This window comes from Schistocerca gregaria, chromosome 8 (assembly GCF_023897955.1).
Source record: "Schistocerca gregaria isolate iqSchGreg1 chromosome 8, iqSchGreg1.2, whole genome shotgun sequence".
Taxonomy (NCBI): domain Eukaryota; kingdom Metazoa; phylum Arthropoda; class Insecta; order Orthoptera; family Acrididae; genus Schistocerca; species Schistocerca gregaria.
The window spans coordinates 321,194,922-321,216,820 of record NC_064927.1 but is presented as its reverse complement, the minus strand read 5'-3'; the positions used below and the strand labels follow the sequence as shown (position 1 = coordinate 321,216,820).

General features: G+C 39.5%; 1 protein-coding gene across 9 annotated transcripts in view; it reads left to right on the top strand.

The window, feature by feature from the left end:
- The window catches only part of LOC126284265 (RIMS-binding protein 2-like), a 1,431,128-nt gene that overhangs the window by 809,268 nt on the left and 599,961 nt on the right, over window positions 1–21,899 (top strand). For all 9 annotated transcript variants that reach the window (XM_049983077.1, XM_049983076.1, XM_049983073.1 and 6 more), the window contains exon 16: window positions 11,820–11,951. In XM_049983077.1, coding sequence (XP_049839034.1) covers window positions 11,820–11,951 — 132 coding nt within the window. The remainder of the gene's footprint in view (window positions 1–11,819; window positions 11,952–21,899) is intronic.

The following is a 21,899-nucleotide window of genomic DNA, read 5'->3' as shown; positions in this document are numbered from 1 at the left end:
TGTCTCCAGACCTCTTCCACATATACAACCTCTTTCACGATTTTGAACCAAATCTTGGCTATGATTAAGTCATGCTCTGTGCTAAATACTACCAGGCAGCTTTCTCTTTCATTCCTTACCCTCATTCCATATTCATCTAGTACTTTTCCTTCTCTTCCTTTTCCTACTATCGAATTCCAGTCCCCAATGATTATTAAATTTTTGTTTCCCTCTAAATGATTTCTTTTATCTCCTCATACATTTCTTCAATATTTTCATCATCTGTGGAGCTAGTTGGCATATAAACTTGTATTACTGTGGTAGGCATGGGCTTCGTTATGTCTTAGCTACAATAATGTGCTCACTATGCTGTTTGTAGTAGATTACCAGCACTCCTTTTTTTATTCATTATTAAACCTACTCCTGCATTACCCCTATTTGATTTTGTATTTATAGCCCTGTATTCTCCTGACCAGAAGTCCTGTTCCTCCTGCCACCGAACTTCACAATTCCCACTATATCTAACTTTAATTTATCCATTTTCCTTTTTCATTTTCTAATGTACATGCTTGATTAAGGGATCTGATAGTCCCCGCACAGAGATCCGAATGGGGCAGTTTTTTACCTCCAGAATATTTACCCAAGAAGACACCATTGTCATTTAAGTACAGTAAAGCTGCATGCCCTCAGGAAGATTTACTGCTGTAGTTTCCCCTTGCTTTCAGCCATTCACACTACCAGCATGACAAGGCCGTTTTGGCTAATGTTATAAGGCCAGATCAGTCAATCATGCAGACTGTTGCCCCTGCAACTACTGAAAAGGCTACTGTCCCTCTCAGGAACCACATGTTTGTCCGGTCTCTCAACAGATAAACAGATTATTATAGATTAAAAAGTCATTGACATAGTGTAGTCGAGCTATGAGCTAGACCTTTTAACACGCACTATAGTAGTCATTTTGTGATATGCTGCAGAAAAACCCCTGTTGGCCATGGCTCTACTCACTTCACATCAAGAACTATTACTGCTACTACTACTACTACTACTACTAATAATAATAATAATAATAATAATAATAATAATAATATCAATAATAAATAGATTCAAACTTTTAAACATAGACCGTTAAAGGAATAGCAGAAGTAGACATTACCCGTGATTCCACTAGTGGCAGGAGTATGAATGCTAACACAACAATTTTGTGACAATACAAAGGAAGATATAGACAGCAGGTTCTTTGATTCACCTACCTATGGTAGCAACATTGTTTTACTATTCATATCTTCAAGTTTTCTGTAATTCTGAAGGTATGGATATACTTTTGAAAACTTTTCTTCCAAGTACGTATCTGATTGCTTATAAACAGTTACACCTGTCCAAAAGCCCAAAAGTATTTACGTCCAAATATGGAAAAATATTCTTGTTTCACTGGACAGTTATTTTTGTGATTTAAAATAATATTGAATAGTCACTCAAAATAGGACCCAACTCTTCTAAATTTCGTCTTTGATTTATTGATAGTAAATGTACTAAAACAGAAGTATTTGCTCACTGTATGATATTTGATTCCACCAGAAACTAGAAAATCATTCTTCATTTCATACAGTGCAGGCGAATTATATCACTTACGTTCGGCCTTCATGAAAAACGGATATACCAGCAAGGAAATTGATCGAGCCCTCCATCAAAGAAGAAAAGAAGCCAGAATTCCAGAGCAACAACGGTCACCTATTGGAAAAGTTTTCTTACCGTTCATTAATAAAGTCACGGACCGCATCGGCAAAGTTTTGGCTAAACATGGGATCGAAACTATCTTCAGACCCACCAAGAAGATTAAGGAATATTTAAGAACTGCAAAAGACGCTCGACACCCCCTAGCAACACCTGGGGTATACAAAATTCCATGCAGTTGTGGACAAGTATACATTGGAACAACAAAAAGAAGTGTAAACACCCGCTTAGCCGAACATAAGAGAAACTGTCGCTTAGGACACATCGAAAAATCGGCCGTGGCTGAGCATGTTTTTCGAGATGGGAACCACGAAATTAAATTTAATGAGACTAGCGTTCTAGCACGAACATCCCATTATCATGCACGCATGTATAGGGAAGCAATAGAGATCCACAAACACCACAACAATTTTAATAGAAAAGAGGAAGTTTTAAAATTGGACAAAATATGGATGTCGACGTTGCGCAAGAAGAATGACAATCGATTACTCGTAATCGAGAATAATGACGCCTCCAAAGATAGGCATACTGTCGGCATCACGTGACGAATGGTGGTGCCCTCTATGCGCTCTATAAATGCGAGAGTACCTGGAGCCTCAGTGGCAGTAGCCGGACGACCTCGGAAGATGTCTCCCGCAGCTGGAGACGAAACGTCAGGTGGAAATTTTATACATCGACCACGGCCTCTCAGCCCGGAAGTTTTAACTGAAGATTCTTCATTTCACTTCACCACAAGAGGTGAATCACTGAATGTACAGGGTGTTCAAAAATAAGTTTCACATATTCCTATAGGAGGTAGACTCACAAAAACCTTTGACCATTTGTGCTGCCTCTTTGTATATATTCAAAATCCCCTGATAGTGTTATGTGGTTTTTGGCTGACACACTTGAGTAATATTATAATGTTGGTCACATAACTGTTTTACATACAATCTTCTTTGTAAACTGTTTGCATTTCCATAGTATTCTACCAATAGACACTGTTGAGAATATGTGATTGTCCCACTTCATATCCCTACAAGTTGTTATGCCCTGGCATTTGTAGAGTTGACCAATTCCAACTGTCACTCATGGCTGCTGCAGTCATTAGACACAACATATTTTTCATTTCATGAACTGTGCATTTTTGGCCGTGAACTTTTAAAGTGATTTGCCAGTATTTGTACCACTTTGAAATCCTATCAGTATCTGACTGAATATTTGTTTGACTTTTTTGAGACTGTACTTCAATCAGTCAGAGTGTTTGCAGAGAATTTACCGGCACAAGTATAATCAGAGATGTATAAAATTAACAGTTTAAATGAGAAATTTAGCTACTTGTTAAGTATAGGCCTACAGCATTGTTCCATAAGACAAATGAGATGATTGAACTGAAGTAGCAGAGGGTTGAGGTCAGGAGAGCATGGAGGCCATGGAATTGGTCTGTCTCTATCAATCCATCGGTCACCGAATCCATTGTTGAGAAGCGTACGAAAAACTTTGACTGAAATGTCAGCCCACACATGTTGATTGTGAAAATTTACAATTTGATCACGTTAGAATGAAGCCTAACATGTAAAGATAACATTTGCACTGAAATGAGGACTGACACATTGTTGGATTAACTATTCGCAGAAGTGTACCCGTGGAGGCCAATCAGCTGCTGATGGTGCTTGCACACGCTGTACATGGTACGGAAACAACTGGTTCTCCCGTAGCATTCTCCATACAGTGACGTGGTCAACATTACCTTGTACAGCAGCAACTTCTCTGATGCTGGCATTAGGGTTATCGTCAACTCCACGAAGAATTGCCTCATCCATTGCAGCTATCTGTCTTGATACAAACATACCGCACCACAGCTATTGCCCCAGGCTAATCCATACATCAAATGGGCATCTGCCAACTCCGCATTTGTAAACAATGCACTGACTGCAAAACCATGTTCGTGATGAACACGAACGTGTCGATGCAGCGTACTGATGTGCTTGATGCTACCTAGTACTGTAGAGCAATGAGTCGCATGTCAACACAAGCACCAAAGGCAACATTACCTTCCTTCAATTGGGCCAACTGGTGGTGAATCAAGGAAGTACAGTACATACTGACGAAACTGAAATGAGCTCTAACATGGAAATTAAGCTTTTCCGGACAAATGTCCACATAACATCTTTTCGTTGTTTGTGTGTGAGGAATGTTTCCTGAAAGTTTGGCTGTACCTTTCTGTAACACCCTGTAGTAATGCTGATCATGTTAGGGACAGACATGTAGGATGATCAACAAATGGCATCCATGGAAGACCGATTGAGTGGAAAAATAAAATAGAGCAATGTGTTGCTCTTTCTTCAGTGTAATTGAACTGCATAGCTGCAAATGAATCTTGCAAATCACTTGTATGGTTGGATCAACATCTGGAAGAAATTGCTGCTGTTAATGAGAGTCCTCAGTTCATATTTTGCAAATAGATAACCAAAGAGGTGCTCTAAAATTTATTTATGGATTAGGATTTTATGAATGATCAAAACACATAGAGACAAAGTATCATTACATTTGCCAACTAGTGAAAGATATGGAGGTTGGAGTGAAATACACACCCACCAACAGACATGCAACAGACATTCTAACAAAAGGATTGCCATTTATCAAGCTACATATGATGAAGAACCTTGTTGATATAATACTTCATCACATACACAAAACATTGTGGCAGTGTGTGAAAATATCATTGTTTTCAGAGTTGTTATATTTGAAAGTTGTATGTCACATAGCATTATTGCGTCTCTATGGTTCAGTGTGAGTAATGCGTGGTATTTGTTTTTCACTGATAATATAGTCGTACTTCTTTTTTAAAAATAAATGTTTCATTTCAAAAATGGCATTTGATATTTTGTTAACACCCACTTCTATAATGCTGGTTTGTACAGATTGTTTCAAAATTCAGCAGGAATTGTTTCATCTCAAATTAAAACAAAGCTAGGGAATTTGATCATAAGATTCTGGACCAGCATTCAGGAGAATGGCGTTTCAACTCCCACTCTAGCATCCAGATTTTAGTTTTCCACTATTTCTCTGAAAAAGGACGTGGCTGATTAATTTCACCAACCTGAACTTGGACTTTGTCTTTATTGTCCTTGTCACCAGTGGGATATCCATCTTACTACCTTCCACATTAAAAATAAAATGCAGCATAATAATCTTATAAAGTTTAGATTTCTGGACAAAACTAAATTTTGCAACAAAGTTTGTGTAACCCTGGTACACAGTAAAACATCATGATGTACCAGTTAGGAAAGCCTGATCTATGTTGTTCTTAACAGTGGAATCTTGAAACCTGTATCTGGGGCATTTGGTGAGAAAGAATGAGCACATTGGTATATCTGAAAGTGTTAAACATTAAAGCTTATGTGAAACATGCACAGAAATGCATTGAAGCATGGTAGATAAACAATTTGTAAAGTCATGATTTGGCTGAACTTAAAATTAATGGAAAGGACAAGAACCAGGATTGCAAAGCCAGCAATAAGTGAATTAAATTGTCAGTAACCTTAATTGACATTAATAGGTGTCAGATATTGAGACTATTCTGGTTGTCTGACTCCTTAGCTTGGGAGCTGCATCATTTGTTCTAAGGGCATATCAGTAAACAAACTGAAATAATGCACAGCAAACCAGAGTAGGACAAAATGTGTAAATTTGGATCATGTGCTGGTTAGAATTACATGAAATGTGGTTAAATAATGTATTTGTAAAACATTCAAAAATGTATACAATTTTATATCATTGTTCTATTATTTCAAATACTTTAAGAATACTGCACCTTCATGCACACATATTCCTAAACAGAGTTACTATAATTCACAATTTCTAACAGCTAACTTTACTCTGAAAAACTGGTCCTGCATCTACTGTTACCCTGACAGTGCAGGACAGGTAGCATATTCTGTATGGGTACACCTACTGTGTGTCCAGTTAATTACACCATAGAAAGCAGCTGTTATTAAAGCTCATGATTTTTTCATGGTTATAGAATAAAGGTGACTGATGTATTTTCTGTTGAATTTATGTATGCTGTTAATATTATTCACAATGGAATTTAAAGTGAATGTCAGTATTTGTGTGAAGAAGGAAAAGTAATTGTCAGTGCTATATATTGCATCTGAACAAAAGTTTGGATTAACTGGTCATTGTTGCAGCATTTGGTTTCCAGTATCGTCTCTTTACTTTCTACTGATATTTTTGGAAGCTTTCAAACTCTATGGTTATTTTTCAGTAATTTAAGTATTATCATTTACAGTGAGGGAGTGGTTGAAAGGTATATCGAAGCTTGAGATGGTTGCTTGTTGAGCTGTTGAATCTTTATTTACGTTTAGAGAAAATTGATTATTAGAAAGGGAATAAATACTTTCCTCCAAGGTCATGGCATTACTGGCAGCTTAAGGAGCATACTTTTTAACTGTCTTTATCTCAAAGATGTTGGTCATATGTCCTCATATTTTGACATAATTTTCTATTGCACATGTTTATGTCTTGTAAGTATGTAATGTGCATGTAAAAGTTTATGTCTTATGTGTTAAGAGTGCTGTATGCACTTGTAAAGTAAATTAAATGAGTTAAACTGCACTGCAGTGCCTTTAATTTATGATGATATAATTAGACAGTTAAAATAACAAACATCAGTACTGAGTTATTATAATTGCTTACACTTGTGTCTAAATACAGCACTTCCTTGCAAAATTGAGAATATATATCAACACTGTGTGAATTCTCTTCCATACTCTAAAAATAAAGCTCCACTAAACAACCTGCTTAATAGACCATTTAGCTACGTCACATTGCTGTCGTGCAACATTAATATTTAGCTTTGTGCTCCCCATTGTAAGAGTTCAGTGTTGCTAGAAGAGAAGTTCTCGAAATCAGGGAATATCAGGAAATTTCAAATGTGTCAGGATAATCAAGGAAATATCAGAAAATTTTAAAAAAAGAAACACTGGAAAAATCTCATTTTTGTCCCAGTAGATGAAATGGTTTGTTTACTGAGATGTTATACATCGTCGCTGGCTGGGCAGAGTGGAGTACATGAACTGCTCCCCTACTGCCTTGTTCTTACTTCTTCTCTTATGTATACCACTGCCCTGAGCTTACAATCAGTGCTGTCACCTATTCTTACTGCTAGCCTAGCAGCTGCTGACAAGAGGCAGGGAGGCATGAGGAGTGGTTTGTTTTGATCTGATACTCAGACACTGGTGATGCAGCAACCGGTTACAGCAGTCATGTGTGCATGTGTTGTGTCTGAGTGATTGTGTGAATGTGTGTCCGCGATCATTTTCTGACAAAGGCTAACGCCAAAAATTTAGTTGTGAGAGTGTGATTGTCTTTTCTATGCGCATGTCTGCAGCACAGCTACCATTTTACAGTGAGTGGCTACCTATCCTCATTAGTATTGATTCTTAGAGTATTTGCTCGAGTTATCTGTTGCATGGATTGGTCTCCACGGTCTCATGTCATCAAAATGGTGTCTGTGACATGTGAATAACTGGCCACACCAGATGACCTCCATGACAGGCCAAAACCGCAGGCTAGTTCTGTGGGTATCTCTAAAGATCAGGCCTGCCAATCTGAAACCCATCATTTGCCTTTCAGATCTGGTCTCACCGACATGCCCGCAGGCCAGGTCTGTTTGTGTGTGATGTAATGCAGAAGATTTTCATGGTTTATCCTTAGACCTAGCACTGCAGTACTCCTCAGCAGGTCAGAGACCATGGGCGATGGACTTCAGGAATTGCAACTATCTCACTGAAAATACATTGTACATTGCGGTATTTTATAGATGTTTTATTTATTCTCGTACATTTTGCCACTTTGAAAGTAGTTTATATTTTAGAAAGTATGGATGAAAAGGAGGAGAAAATTGTGGCAGTCACTGGCAGCTTCTATGCCATGTACTCATGTATTTCTTGTAAGAAAAACCACACAGTATCTGTAAAATAACAGACATAACACAGTGGGTAATAACCAGCAATAACAAACATAATAGAACCAACATTTTATTGGCAGTCGCCTACAGCGTTGTTTTACATTCTTCCCTGTCTTATACACTTCTTTCAAGAGCCTTACTTTCTTCTGAGGTTATTTCTGAAAACAGTGATGTTATTTTAAATCTGTCTTGCAACTCCAATGAAATACATGTTTTTGTCACCAAATGTGTTTCATTTTATAGAAATGAAATAACATCAGTGGTCTTAATGAAACATGTATACCATTTGGCTTGCTTTCTCAATCTAAAAACAGTTCACTGCAAAAGAGGTTGATGTTAGTAATTAAGACTTTTGCTCACACATTTATAAATACTTAAGTTTTTGTCAACTGATATCTTTACTTACCTCTTGAGATCTCAAAATTTGTCATGGAAAAATGCTAAAACTTGTCTGGAAGTCAGGGAAATATAAGGGAATTTCACTTGGGGAAACATGTGGCAACCCTAAAGCTGCCATAAGTGTATGGCAGTGCCATAGACTCCATTCTCTCCAGTGTCACAGCAAACATACTTAAGGGGTCTGTGGGCTGGGAAATAACATATGTGAGCTGTCAACTGATCCACTAGGTTTCTTCAACTTGTTTTCATGTCCTCTGCTAAGTCTTTATGGAGAATGCATGAGTATATACAAATCTTTATTGAGAATGCTTGAGTGTATACAAAGTATTTGTACCAAAAGATTTAAACCTTGTTGTTAGGTGCCCTATGTGAGTTAAGAACAAGAACCTAGATATTTATTTCACCCCTTGAATAAGTTGGAATCTTCATTATCAGTCTTTTGATTGACTGGAAGTGCACCACTTGGTTCTATTAAAAGCTGAGTTCTTCATTTCTGCATAATTATGTATAGCTTGTTTTAAAAATGCCAGTTGCGTCTTGCTTGGGCTATCTTTCCTTCTAAAATTTCTTCTAAGTCATTTACGAGGAACTGGCTGTGTCATATTGTGTGACTGACCAATCCACTCTTCTTCTCTCTGTTGTTCTCCTGAATGACCTTCCTTTGCCAGTTCTTTGCAGGCTACCCTGGTTGATGATTTTATCAGACCACTTTAATTGATATCTTCAGCAAGATACCTCTATTTTATTTTGGTATGATGTTTTCCTGACATATTTCTAATTTGTAGAATCCTTGCATATCTGGCCAGATCATGTAGTAATTACTCCATGATATTTCAGCAAACAGATTTGTTGCCATATTCAGCCAATTCCTGGCAACAGTCATCAGGGACCAACTGAAGATGGCAACAAGTCTGTTTGTCAGAATACCATGTATTAATTATGATGTGACTCAGCTGCACCCTCAAGAAATCTAATAATTAGATTTTATTTCATTTCTGCTTATAGACTGTGTTCCACAGCCATACAATGCTATGTTCCAAATGCAGCTCTTAATTATCTTTTTCCTCGCTTCAGTATTTATGGAGTATGAACAGAGCATTTTTATTTTATTCATGAACATTGCTCAAGACACATAGGGCTCTTGTTGCTAACATGTTTGTAATGGATGCAAGTCTAAATATAGACTTGCCATCATTGATGGAACATACATATATGATAAGTAGAGGTTAAGAATAAATTTTCCATTGATTGCAAAACTGATGTTCAGGTTCTATTTATTGTGCCATGATCAATGCACCAAGTACATAGGGTGTATGAAAAAGAAGACCTGATTTTGGATGGTAATAATTACAAAACATGGGACATGCCATCAAGGAAATGTATGTTGTTTGAATGAGTGTGGCCTAAGGTTTCAGAAAATCAGCATTAGAAGCCAGTCAATGCATCTTATCATTTTGCAGTCACTGAGAAGTAAGATGGCATCCACTCTATAGAAGACATTTTGTGTGCTGCAATTTGCAAAGAGTGAGTCAGTGATTTCAGTCTAGTGTGCTTTTCGTTGACATTTTCTCATTGATCTGCTTGCACTGAATAACATTCATTATTGGTACCACCAATTTGAAGAAATATGATGCTTGTGCAGAGATAAGAGTCAACGTTGACCTCATGACATGGAGAAAAGAATTCGGCAAGCAGTGCCTCATATGGCTGTCTGGTGAGTGCTAAGGCATCATTTGGTCTATAAACTGTACAGATTACAATTAGTGCAAGCTCTTCAGGTTGGTCATAAAAAGAAACAAGTTGCTTCAGCAATGCTGTGCTAGAGAACATGGAAGATGATACATTGTTATCATGGTTAATTTTCAATGGTGGAGCAACATTTCATTTTGTTGATAAAGTAGACCAACATAATGTGCACATGTGGGGACCCAAGAACATTCATGACTTCTTTCAGCATGAAAGAGACTCACCTAAAGTGAATTTATTTGTTCCATTTCCTGTTAAAACATGTATAGTTCCTTCTTCTTTGAGGAAAACACAATGAATGGAGTGAGCTATCTTCAAATGCTGCAGTATTGGCTTTTTCCACAACTTTAGGAGGACACTGTTTATTTCATTTTCCAACAGGGTGGAGCTCCACCACAATGATACAGTAATGTACATAAGTTTCTCAACAACACTCTGTCTCAATGCTGGATTGGGCACGTGGGAGCTCCAGACACTGCCCTTCATTCTCGACATCCAAGATTTTTTTCTTGTGGGGATGTGTTCCTCTCCTCTTTACCTCATGATATAAAAGAAGTAAAGAACAGAATAACAGCTGCCATAAGTTCTTTAAAAGCAGATAAGTTGTGTAAAGTTTATGATGAATTTAGCTATTTCTAGATGTTGTTCATGCTGCTGCTGGTGGACAGACAGAGCATTTGTAAAAGCATAACTACAACATTTTAGTTTTGTTAGTATTTTGCAAGCCATCCCATATTTTTAGTATTTTTATGAATGAATATGGAGTTTTGAAGTCACCTCATTCTTTTTAAAACACCATGTGTATGCATCTAATCAGTATGAGTGCTTCCCAAATGGTGCTGTGGACACAGGTTTTACAGTGCATGCTACTGCTTGACAGGACTAACAGAAAACTGAGAACCTAGGAAAAACATCCCTCATTTCAGTTAGATGTATATATACCAGTTACATCTGAGGATAGGACTGGTAGCTATGAAACCAATAGTCGCACAACAGAAATAAATTGAAAATAAGTTTTGTATCCAGGACAAAATTTATTTTTAATCTCAATTTTTGTGAGTTCCTCTGTCATTAATTTATGCCTGCTGTACTATAGTCTTCCTTTCTTTCTCCTTGTAGTTGCATTGTACAGTATCATTAGTCTCTGTGTCTCACGTTTCTTCAATATTTACTTTCCGTTCAGCTTTTTCTGAATCTTTCCCCCTCCAAACTCTCTTCTCATTTTTTATCTGCCCATGGCTTTGTTTAACATGTATATGCCCTGTTTTTTATATAGTTTAGATCCTTCATCTAATTAATCTGCTTTTTCTTGGTCTTTAGTTTAAAGTGATATCTTTTGCTTAGTACCAGCATTTTTTTACAATTTCTTTCTCCTTTGTATAGTTTCTTTCTTTCTTCTTCTCCCAAGAAATTATGTGTGTGTTCTTGAATCTAGTGGTTTGCCAAGTCCTTAAAAACAGATTTATATACCTGCTAGCCTTGCTGAAGCCCATTTGCTTGTTTTGACTCCAGTGTTGCATAGATTCATTTTGGACATTCATTATGTGACACTATTTATCTGGAGTATCTTTTTTATCAGAATTGTTGTGCTACAACTTTTTCTCCTTAAGATTCCAAGACTTACCAAGCGGGAAAGCGCCGGTAGATAGGCACAATGAATAAAACGCACAAAATCACACACAGAATTTCAAGCTTTCGCAACCGGCGGCTGCTTCGTCAGGAAAGAGGGAAGGCAAAGGAAAGATGAAAGGATGTGGGTTTTAAGGGAGAGGGTAAGGAGTCATTCCAATCCCGGGAGCGGAAAGACCTACCTTAGGGGGAAAAAAGGATAGGTATATACTTGTGCACACACACACGCACACACACACACACACACACACACACACACACACACACACACACACAAGCAGACACATTTAAAGGCAATATATATACTAATATATATACTAATGTGGACTAGCTTATACATAATGGATTTCACAAATGCTACTGCATTTTATTCTCCATGTAGGCTTGGCTCCCAACACAGTTTACCGAGTGACAGTGAGGGCAAAAAACATAAGAGCTCCACACTTTGATGAGAAGAATACTCAGCAAATGGAACGGCTGTCTGCACACATTGATTTTCGCACACTACCAAAAGGTAAGATGTCAAAACACCTTAATGTCATAAATAGCAATAATGATGTCCTGCCCATGAAGCTGTGTCTTAAGTTCATATATATAATTTATTTGTTTAAGGGAGTCAAAGACTTGTGTTAGATTTAGTTACTGCTGTGTAATCGCTGAATTAGTTTTTGAAATTTTAAATTGGACAGATAATGCATTCTCCATTTTATTGTAAAAGTTCTTCAAATTTATTCATGGTCAGTTCTCCCTGTACCAGTATTGTGGTCTCTAGGTTACTTGGAGCTGCATTAACAATTGTCTCCTTTCTCAGTTGCATTTTCATGCCGTCTGTTTATTTTATTGGAAATCAATAAAAATTCATAGGTGGTGAAACTAAATTATATCCAGAATCTGGTGAGGGATTTAATAACACAAACATTGTATACTTACAACATCTCAACAACAGTGTATGAGCATTGTCCTGAATGGAACTTCATATTTATTTACTTTTATTTTCACTGTGTCACAACCTACTAGAGCTGATAAACAGGCATGTCATTTCCATCTTCAAGAGAATAAAATTGTTGATAAAAGAAGATCTTAGGGTATTGTTTGGACTGTTTCTTTGCAGACTCACACTGGTATAATTTCCTGATTTTTGAAAGAAAAAGGTTACTTCAAGTGAGGTTTCGTAGTCATCCAAACCTTTATCAGCATGTGGCAAAAAAAAAAAAAAAAAAAAAAAAAAAAAATCCTCCAAAAAGTGCAGTACAAGAAGATTGTATACTACTTGTAATCATTAAATTGTGTGTTGAGAAAACTTAGAAAACCAGTAATCGTATTAGGAATTTAGGAAGGACCACATCTGTCTACATACCATATATTTTTTTCCATAAGCAGCTGGATATTGTATTGGAGGGGATACTTTGTGCCAATTTAAGGTCCCATACCACTCAGAAATCAGATAGTGGAGACATGTTGTAATAGCTCGAGAAAGTACTCCATGTGACACTGCATCCCATAGCAGCAGCTCACCATGTCTATCTGTTTACACACATTGCTGAGAGCACTTAAGAGTGTTTTGTGGTGATTTTTGCTTTAGTACATGTTTGCTAACAGCTATATTGATCTTTTACTATACATAATGGCTGATAAAAAGAATAGTGTCAAGTTTACACAAACAGTCAAGAACTTTAGTGTTCTGTGCTTATATTTTATTCAAAAGAGAGCTGGAAGAAGATGATGTGTTCCTATGTATTGCCTGCTATACCATTGCCAATTTCCAGACAAGAGCTACTGAACTGTGCAACGTAGGACTGAGAACCATGTCTTGAATATGCACATCTTTTAAAGCTGACAGGCTGTCATGTTGCAGCACCTTCATGTAGAAATACCTGCATATTCTGCACACACACACACACACACACACACACACACACACACACACACACACACACACACACACAACACACACACACACTGATTCACCGTCTGAAAACTTATGTAAAAGGATTCTGTGTCCAACTAAATGTAAATTGAAGGGGGAGGAGGAAGGAAGGAAAGGAAAGAGAAGGGAATAATAACATTAGCTCCATTGGGACTTTGTACAGAAACAGTGGTGACAAGTGAAAATGTTTAGTGAGCCATGGCTCAAACCTGGGTTCTCCTGCTTACAAGGCAGTTGTGTTATCCACTGTGTCATCCAGACACAGTGTTTATTGCAAATGTGTGGACTATCTCAGCATACTCCACAACTGCCTAACGTTCCCACCAACCCCACCTTTCCACAGTCCCTGCCCATGTCCTCCATTTTTGCAATTTTTTTAGATTTCAATTGGAGGTTGAACATATATGTTTATCCATACTTTAGGTTGTGGATTCATTGCTCATCGAGGTGAATCAATCATATGAATGCAGGGTGTTTGTTCTTTTGGACATGTCTGAAAGGACAGTCATCATGCAGATTGAACAACTCTAATATATATGATACATGTATCGCAGCTGCAGTTTCATATAGACATTCATATAGTCCAACTAAATTAAAACTCAGACAGTTGCTTTATAGTTTCAGACAGAAAATTCTTCCCATTTTTATTTACGTCACTGATTTCCTATGGGCAATGACCAGGTCCCAAGCAGTGTAAATGTTTCTAACAAGTAAGGGAATCATACGTTCTCAAGCCACACAAAAGAACATTAAATGTCATGTTTTCTGCTAATCTGTATGCAAGTGACTATTAAAAATGCTTATTAATAGTGGCAGTAGCAGTTCATTGACAACCATTTAAGCAGTTCTGAAATGTATTACAGTTACACAAAATATTAATTATCTCCCAAAACATTCAGTGGCAATAATTTCACATATAGTCAATGAGTTTTACTCATATTCTAACAACAGACACTGCTGCTAACCTTCATATGAGTTCACATGGTATTCCTTATGTTGCACTATGTTGCATGATATAAATAATCACAAGTGTGAGACACATTGTATACTTTTTTTGGAACCAAAACATGGCACCAAAGGAATAAGAAATGTTATCCAGTGATTTATTAAAAACAAAGATTCCAAGACTTACCAAGCGGAAAGTGCCGGTAGACAGGCACAATAAAATAACACACAAACACACACACAAAATTACGAGCTTTCGCAACCGGCGGTTGCTTTGTCAGGAAAGAGGGAAGGAAAGATGAAAGGATGGAACAATATGTAAAATAAAGAAAAAGCAATCACTCACCTGTAGCAGACTGATGTGTGGTACATAGATACATGTAACAGAAAACAATATTCTCACTAGCCTTCAAGCTGTTTCTCATTTTCTAGCAAAAATGTACACCCAAACACACACTTCTGCAGCCACATTGAGACTGATTATTGAGAGCAGTTGCTTGGGTTGATGGAGGTGAGGAGAAGGTAGGGAAGGGCACCTGAGGCAAGGAGGAAGTAGCAGGATCATAGAAAGCAGACATTGTGATAGATGACTCAGCAGCTACACTAGACAAAAGGAGTTCCGATGGTAGAGCACATAAAGGTAAAGAGATAAGGATAGGAGGGGTGTAAGGACAAGAAGGTGAAGATGACTAGGGAGTCAGTGAGGGGAGAGAGAAAGGGAGAGGGGTTAGAAAGAGGGGGGTGGGAAGATAATGAGAGAGAGAGAGAGAGAGAGAGAGAGAGAGAGAGAGAGAGAGAGAGAGCTGTTGGTTGGGGGAGATGGGGTGGGGGCTGGGAGGAGGGGGAGAAGTGTGGCTGAAGAAGGCAATAGAGGATCTGGACAAGAAATGATTGGCATGAACAGAAGACAGAAAAGTTGAGATGAGGCAGTATGAAACAGTTTAGTGGATAGGCAGTTCCCACTTGCATAGTTCAAAGAAACTTGTAATGGCAGAAAGTATCACAATGACCTTCAGAGTAAGAAGGTGCTGTTGAAGCCATTTGTGTTGTGATGCACAGCATCCCCTTCAGCAGTTGGATGATGATCAAGTTTGCCACAATTTGGTGGTGCCCATTCATGTGATTAGACAATACGTTACTTGTCATGATACATACCTGATGTATAAAATTGCTGCTCTCATTCATGGCCCTAACATTTATTGGGTAGGAAATACCTGTGAATGGACTGCTGTAGGAAGTGTTTGGTGTCTGTATGGGACAGGTCTTCCACTGGGTTGACCACAAGGTAATGGCCCATGGGCTGCAAGATTGGGAACAGGATTGAAATAGGAACAGAAAAGGATATTCTGTAGGCTCGGTGATGGCAGAACACAACTTCTGGTCGATGTGGGTTAGGTTTTGGGTAGGATATCCCTTTTCTCAAGACGCAAGAGATAGTCAAAGCCCTGGTGACAAATTTGGTTGAGATATTTAAGGGCTAGATCATATTGGGTGTTGAGAAGAGTACTGGTTGATGGCAGGTTAACAGGAGATGTTTATGGATAGGCTGGATAGAATATTGTTTGTCAATAAAGGCTCTGGTAAGATAATCCATGTATTTTGCCAACACCTGATTTTTACTGCATTTGTTGCTTCGAAAGGTGACAAGGTAATAAGGAAGAGACTTTTTGACATGGAATGAGTGTCAGCTGTCAGAGTGAAAGTGCTGTTGATCGTTGGTGCATCTGATGTGAACTGATATATTTATTAAGCCATCTGACTGGTGGAGATCGACATCTAGGAAGGTGGCTCTGTGGTGTTCTGTAGTTAATGAAATGCATATGTTCAGACTGTGAGCATTATTGCCCTCAAATTTGGAACTGGTGTTTCCTGAATAAATGCTCACATAAACTATTTATAATGCATTAATGTGCACTACTTCTCCATTGCAGCTGTGTGCTGGGATCTGGAAGCTCTGATAAATTTTTGGCTATCTGAGCTTGGTTTCATTGGTAAAATCCTTGACTGCAGATCCAAAAGGCTTGGAGTTGACGCCCAGTCAGTCCTGGGATTTTCATTTATTGCTTATCACTTCTTTCCCCTCTTTTCATAATTGTTGGTGTACAAAATACTGAGTTACATTATGGTTCAGAATCGACACTGAATTGTAGGTCCCCCTGGAAATGGCTGTATAAGTCAGTTCGAAGGTTGTAAGAAGCCAATTGCATACCGCCTCCAAAATGACCAAGCCTGGTAAAACACTGTGGTATTCAAAACAATCTTTGTGTTGATGACTGCTTTGCTTTTTACTAAACATTAGAAAGCACTTTTCTGAAGACATTTATATCCCAACAAAACACATACATAGTTTTTTCCTCTTCTCTACTGCTCTCCCAAATCATCTACCTCTCCTCCTCCTCCTCCTTATACCTCCAGCACAGCCACCCAATGCTACACCTGACAGCCCTATCCTGTCCCCACCATGTCCCTGCATGCTTCCACAGTCTGCACTAGCATCTTCTCCACCTCTACCATACTGTTCCTCTCTCTCCCCACCCCATGCTTCTTTCTTACCCCAGCTTTCCACATTAGCTAGATTCCTGCCTTCATCAGATGCAGTCACAGTTGGATCTTAGTGCCCTGAGACAGAGGCCCTGTGTGTGTGTGTGGGGGGGGGGGGGGGGGGGGTTATTATTGTACGAATGTGAATGAATATTCTGCTTCTGAACAAAGATTTGTCTGAAAGCTTTAATATTTACAGCATTTCTTTTCATTGCACCTGTCTGCAACTAAATGACTCCTCTATGTGGTGAGTAGTGTGGAGACCCAGGGAACTGTGGTCTCTGCATGTGCAGGATGTGAAACTCAGAGTGTGGAAGTGTGTCCAATGCCATGTCTGAGGGCGTCAGTGGGTTTTTGCTTTAATACAGGATTTATGCAATGAAAAATAGCTTTTATATAGTGGTGACCATCTCCACGAAGGTGACCAGTGGTGGCTGAGTGGCCCACATGCCTGGGTGTTACAAACTTACCTAATCAGTAGGTGTCAATGTTGCTTGACATGGTCAGGGACTACGTACTCAGTAGAGGTGGCATTTTGCAGGGTGCTGGCTCATAGGTCTGGTGTTCCTGGGAAGGATCCAGGTGGCACAGACCGTGAAGCAGTCATTGAAATGAAGAATGTTTTGTTGGGCAGCGTGTTCAGGAACTTAGTGATCCAACTGTTTCTTGGTCATTCATGTAAACAGACAGCTTCTTGGTTGTCACTCCCATATTGAATGCAGCACAGAGATTGCAACCTAGCTTGTACATCACTTGAATGGTTTCGCAGTTGCCTTTGATGAAATAGGTGATTCTTGTGACTGGACTGTTTGTAGGTAATGATGAACTGTGAGGGACTGGAAGCAGAGTTGTGTATGGATGGATAGGGTGTTGTGTAGGTTTGGTGGGAGATGGAACACCACTGTGGGAGAAGTGAGAAGGATAATTGGTAGTACATTCCTCATTTCAGGACACCATGAGAGGTAGTCCAAACCCTGTGTGGTACAGAGTCCTGCGTGGTATGAAGTCACAAGCGGAATGCCATTCAATGGCTGGGTAGTGGAACATTGGGAGGTGGTGGGTGACTGGAGAGATAAGGCATGGGAGATCTGTTTTTGTACAAGGTTGGGAGGGTAATTGTGGTCTGTGAAGACCTCAGTGACAAACTCGGCATATTTCAAGAATGACCACTCATCACCACAGATGCAATGGCCATGAGTGGCTAGGCTGTATGGAAGGGACTGCTTGGTATGGAATGGGTGACAGCTGTCAAAGTGGAGGTGTTGCTGGTGGTTGATAGGTTTGATATGGACAGAAATACTGATGTAGCCATCTTTGAGGTTTAGGTCAACATTGAGGAAGGTGGCTTGCTGGGTTGAGCAGCAACTTGTGAGTGAATAGGGGAGAAGGTGTTGAGGTCCTGGAGAATGTGGATAGGGTGTCCTCACCTTCAAGCCAGATCAGGAAGTTGTCACCAATGAACCTAAACCAGGTGAGGAGTTTTATGACACTGGGCATTTAGGAAGGATTCCTCTAGATGACCCATGAATAGGTTGGCATAGGATGGTGCCATGTGGGTGTCGATAGACCTGGTCTAAATTTGTTTGTAGATAGGAGATGTAATTGTGGGTGGGGATACAGTTGTTCATGGTGACTAGGAAGGAGGTTGTAGGTTCGTAATCCATACAACACTTTGAAAGATGTCACATGCATCTGCCTGCTGACCCTTTCGCAGTGACCCCACTCCTGAAATCCATCAGGATCTCCAGTTTCACCTCAAATCTTTAGCTCCATTCTAGAACCTCTTCCTGAAGTCCATCTCTCTCCTCAGCATCACCACACCCTGCACACCTACCTTCTACATGCTTCAAAAAGGCCGTATACCTTACCACCCAGGACATTACACTTTGGATGTCTACTGTGCCCCTGTTGCTAGTGCTCCCTGCTGTCGTTGGATAAGCAGCTCCCAGCAGCAAGTCATATACTCTTAGCTTACTTATTTGTCACATAGTTTAAATCTTAATTTCTTTGCATGTCTTTGGGTACTTGCATTGCTTAATTCATAAATTTTGGGTGTATTATAATATTTGAGAGTTGCAGTGTTGCACTTTAGTATCTGAATAGTGTAAATTTGTGTAGTCTTCTGTTTTTGTTTTGAACGGCCAGTGTCGGTTGGTCACAGCCAGTGTGCTCCCTGCCACCATTGGATAAGCAGCTGCCAGCAGCAAGTCATATACCCATAGCTTACTTACTTGTTACATAGTTTAATTCTTAATTTCTTTGCATGTTTTTGGGTACTTGCATTGTTTAATTCATAAATTTCGGGCATATTATAGTATTTGAGAGTTGTAGCATCGCGCTTTAGTGTTTACTTCATTGATTCTTACTTAAATTGCATGTGAGTTGCATATAGAAGGTGTAATTTCAAGTTTTTGTTACTGTAATCGTAAATTCAGGCAGATTGTAGTTCAGTCGTTAGGCATTTGTACAGGTTAGTTCATACATTCTTTGCATGTTTCCCTTGCATTATCTAGGCATGGACTCGTGTTTCAGTAATTGTTGTTCAACATTGGTTAAAATGGACAGGGACTGTGATTGCTGTGTTCGGATGAAGGCTGAGTTGGCATCCCTTCGCTCACAGCTGCAAGTGGCTCTGACTTTGGTCACACAGCTTGATGCTGTTGCCAATGGGCTCCACTGTGGGGAGCCGGACTTGGGTATCACGGGGATATCAACCTCGTCCCGTCTGTCCCCAGATTGGTCTGCCGCTGTGGTTACCCCGGTCGCTGCCCGCAGTGGGGCTGAGCGCTCGCCTGTGATTGATTGGGAGGTCGTTCCAAGGCATGGCAGACAGCGAAAGATGTCCCCGGAGGCTGTTCAGAAAGCCTCCCCAGTGCGTCTGACAAACAGGTTCCGTTAAATAGGTCAGGAGTTCACTACACTCAGCTTGTGGCTACACGGGTAGCGGAGGCTGTGTGGTGTGGAGTGGGTGGTTTTTTAGGTTAGAAGGCCTCAGGAAAGTACGGGGTGGACTGCAATCTCAAAGGGTGCATGGCAAATACAGGACGTGCTGGATCAAGGAACAGTCGGAATTATAGTTGTAAATTGTTGTTGTTGTGCTGGGAAAGTCCCTAGCTATAAGCGCTAATAGAAAACACAGAAGCTGAAATCGTTATAGGTACAGAAAGCTGGGTAAAGCCTGAAATAAGCTCTGCAGAAATTTTTACGAAGTCTCAGACATTGTTCAGGAAAGATAGATTAGGCAGAATTGGTAGTGGAGTGTTTGTGTCTGTCAGTAGTGGTTTATCTTGTAGTGACGTTGAAGTAGATACTCCGTGCGAATTGATATGGGTGGAGGCTAGACTTAACAGCTGAACTTCTACCGACCCCCAGACTCAGATGATACAGTTGCTGAACAGTTCAGAGAAAATTTGAGTCTCGTAACAAAAAAATACTCCACTCATACGGTTATAGTTGGTGGGGAATTCAACCTTCCCTCGATATGTTGGCAAAAATACTTGTTCAAAACCGGTGGTAGGCAGAAAACATCTTCCAAGATTGTCCTAAATGCTTTCTCCGAAAATTATTTCGAGCAGTTAGTCCACGAACCCACGCGAATTGTAAATGGTTGCGAAAACACGCTTGACCTCTTAGCAACAAACAATCCAGAGCTAATAGAGAGCATAACGACTGATACAGGGATTAGTGATCACAAGGTCATTGTAGCTAGGCTCAATACCATTTCTTCCAAATCCACCAGAAACAAACGCAAAATAATTTTATTTAAAAAAGCAGATAAAGTGTCACTAGAAGGCTTCCTAAGAGACAATCTCCATTCTTTCTGAACTGACTATGCAAATGTAGACAAGATGTGGCTCAAATTCAAAGATATAGTAGCAACAGCAACTGTGAGATTCATACCTCATAAATTGATAAGAGATGGAACTGATCCCCCATGGTACACAAAACAGGTCCGAACACTGTTGCAGAGGCAACAGAAAAAGCATGCGAAGTTCAGAAGAACGAGAAATCCCAAAGATTGGCTAAAATTTGGCACGGACTTCAATGCGAGATACCTTTAATAGGTTCCACAACGAAACATTGTCTCGAAATATGGTACAAAATCAGAAGAAATTCTGGTCGTATGTAAAGTACACAAGCGGCAAGACACAGACAATACCTTCGCTGCACAGTACCGATGGTACTGTTACTGATGACTGTGCTGCTAAAGCGAAGTTATTGAATGCACTTTCCCGAAATTCTTTCACCAGGGAAGACAAATGGAATATTCCAGAATTTGAAACACGAACAGCTGCTAGCATGAGAATCTTAGAAGTAGATACCTTAGGGGTTGCGAAGTAACTCAAATCGCTTTATATGGACAAGTCTTCAGGTCCAGATTGTATACCGATTAGGTTCCTTTCAGATTATGCTGATACAATAGCTCCCTACTTAGCAATCATATACAACCACTTGCTCACCGATAGATCTGTACCTACAGATTGGAAAATTGCGCAGGTTGCAACAGTGTTTGAGAAAGGTAGTAGGAGTAATCCATCGAACTACAGACCTATATCACTGATGTCGGTTAGCAGTAGGGTTTTGGAGGATATACTGTATTCAAACATTATGAATCACCTCGAAGGGAATGATCTATTGATATGTAATCAGCATGGTTTCAGAAAACATCAATCTTGTGCAACGCAGCTAGCTCTTTATTCGCACAAAGTAATGGCCGCTATCGACAGGGGATCTCAGGTTGATTCAGTATTTCTGGATTTCTGGAAAGCTTTTGACACAGTTCCTCACAAGCGACTTCTAATCAAGCTGCAGGCCTATGGGGTATCGCCTTAGTTGTGCGAATGGATTCATGATTTCCTGTCAGGAAGGTCACAGTTCACAGTAATAGACGGCAAATCATCGAGTAAAATTGAAGTGATATCAGGTGTTCCCCAGGGAAGCATCCTGGGACCACTGCTGTTACTGATCTATATAAATGACCTGGGTGACAATCTGAGCAGTTCTCTTAGGTCGTTCGCAGATGATGCTGTAATTTACCGTCTAGTAAGG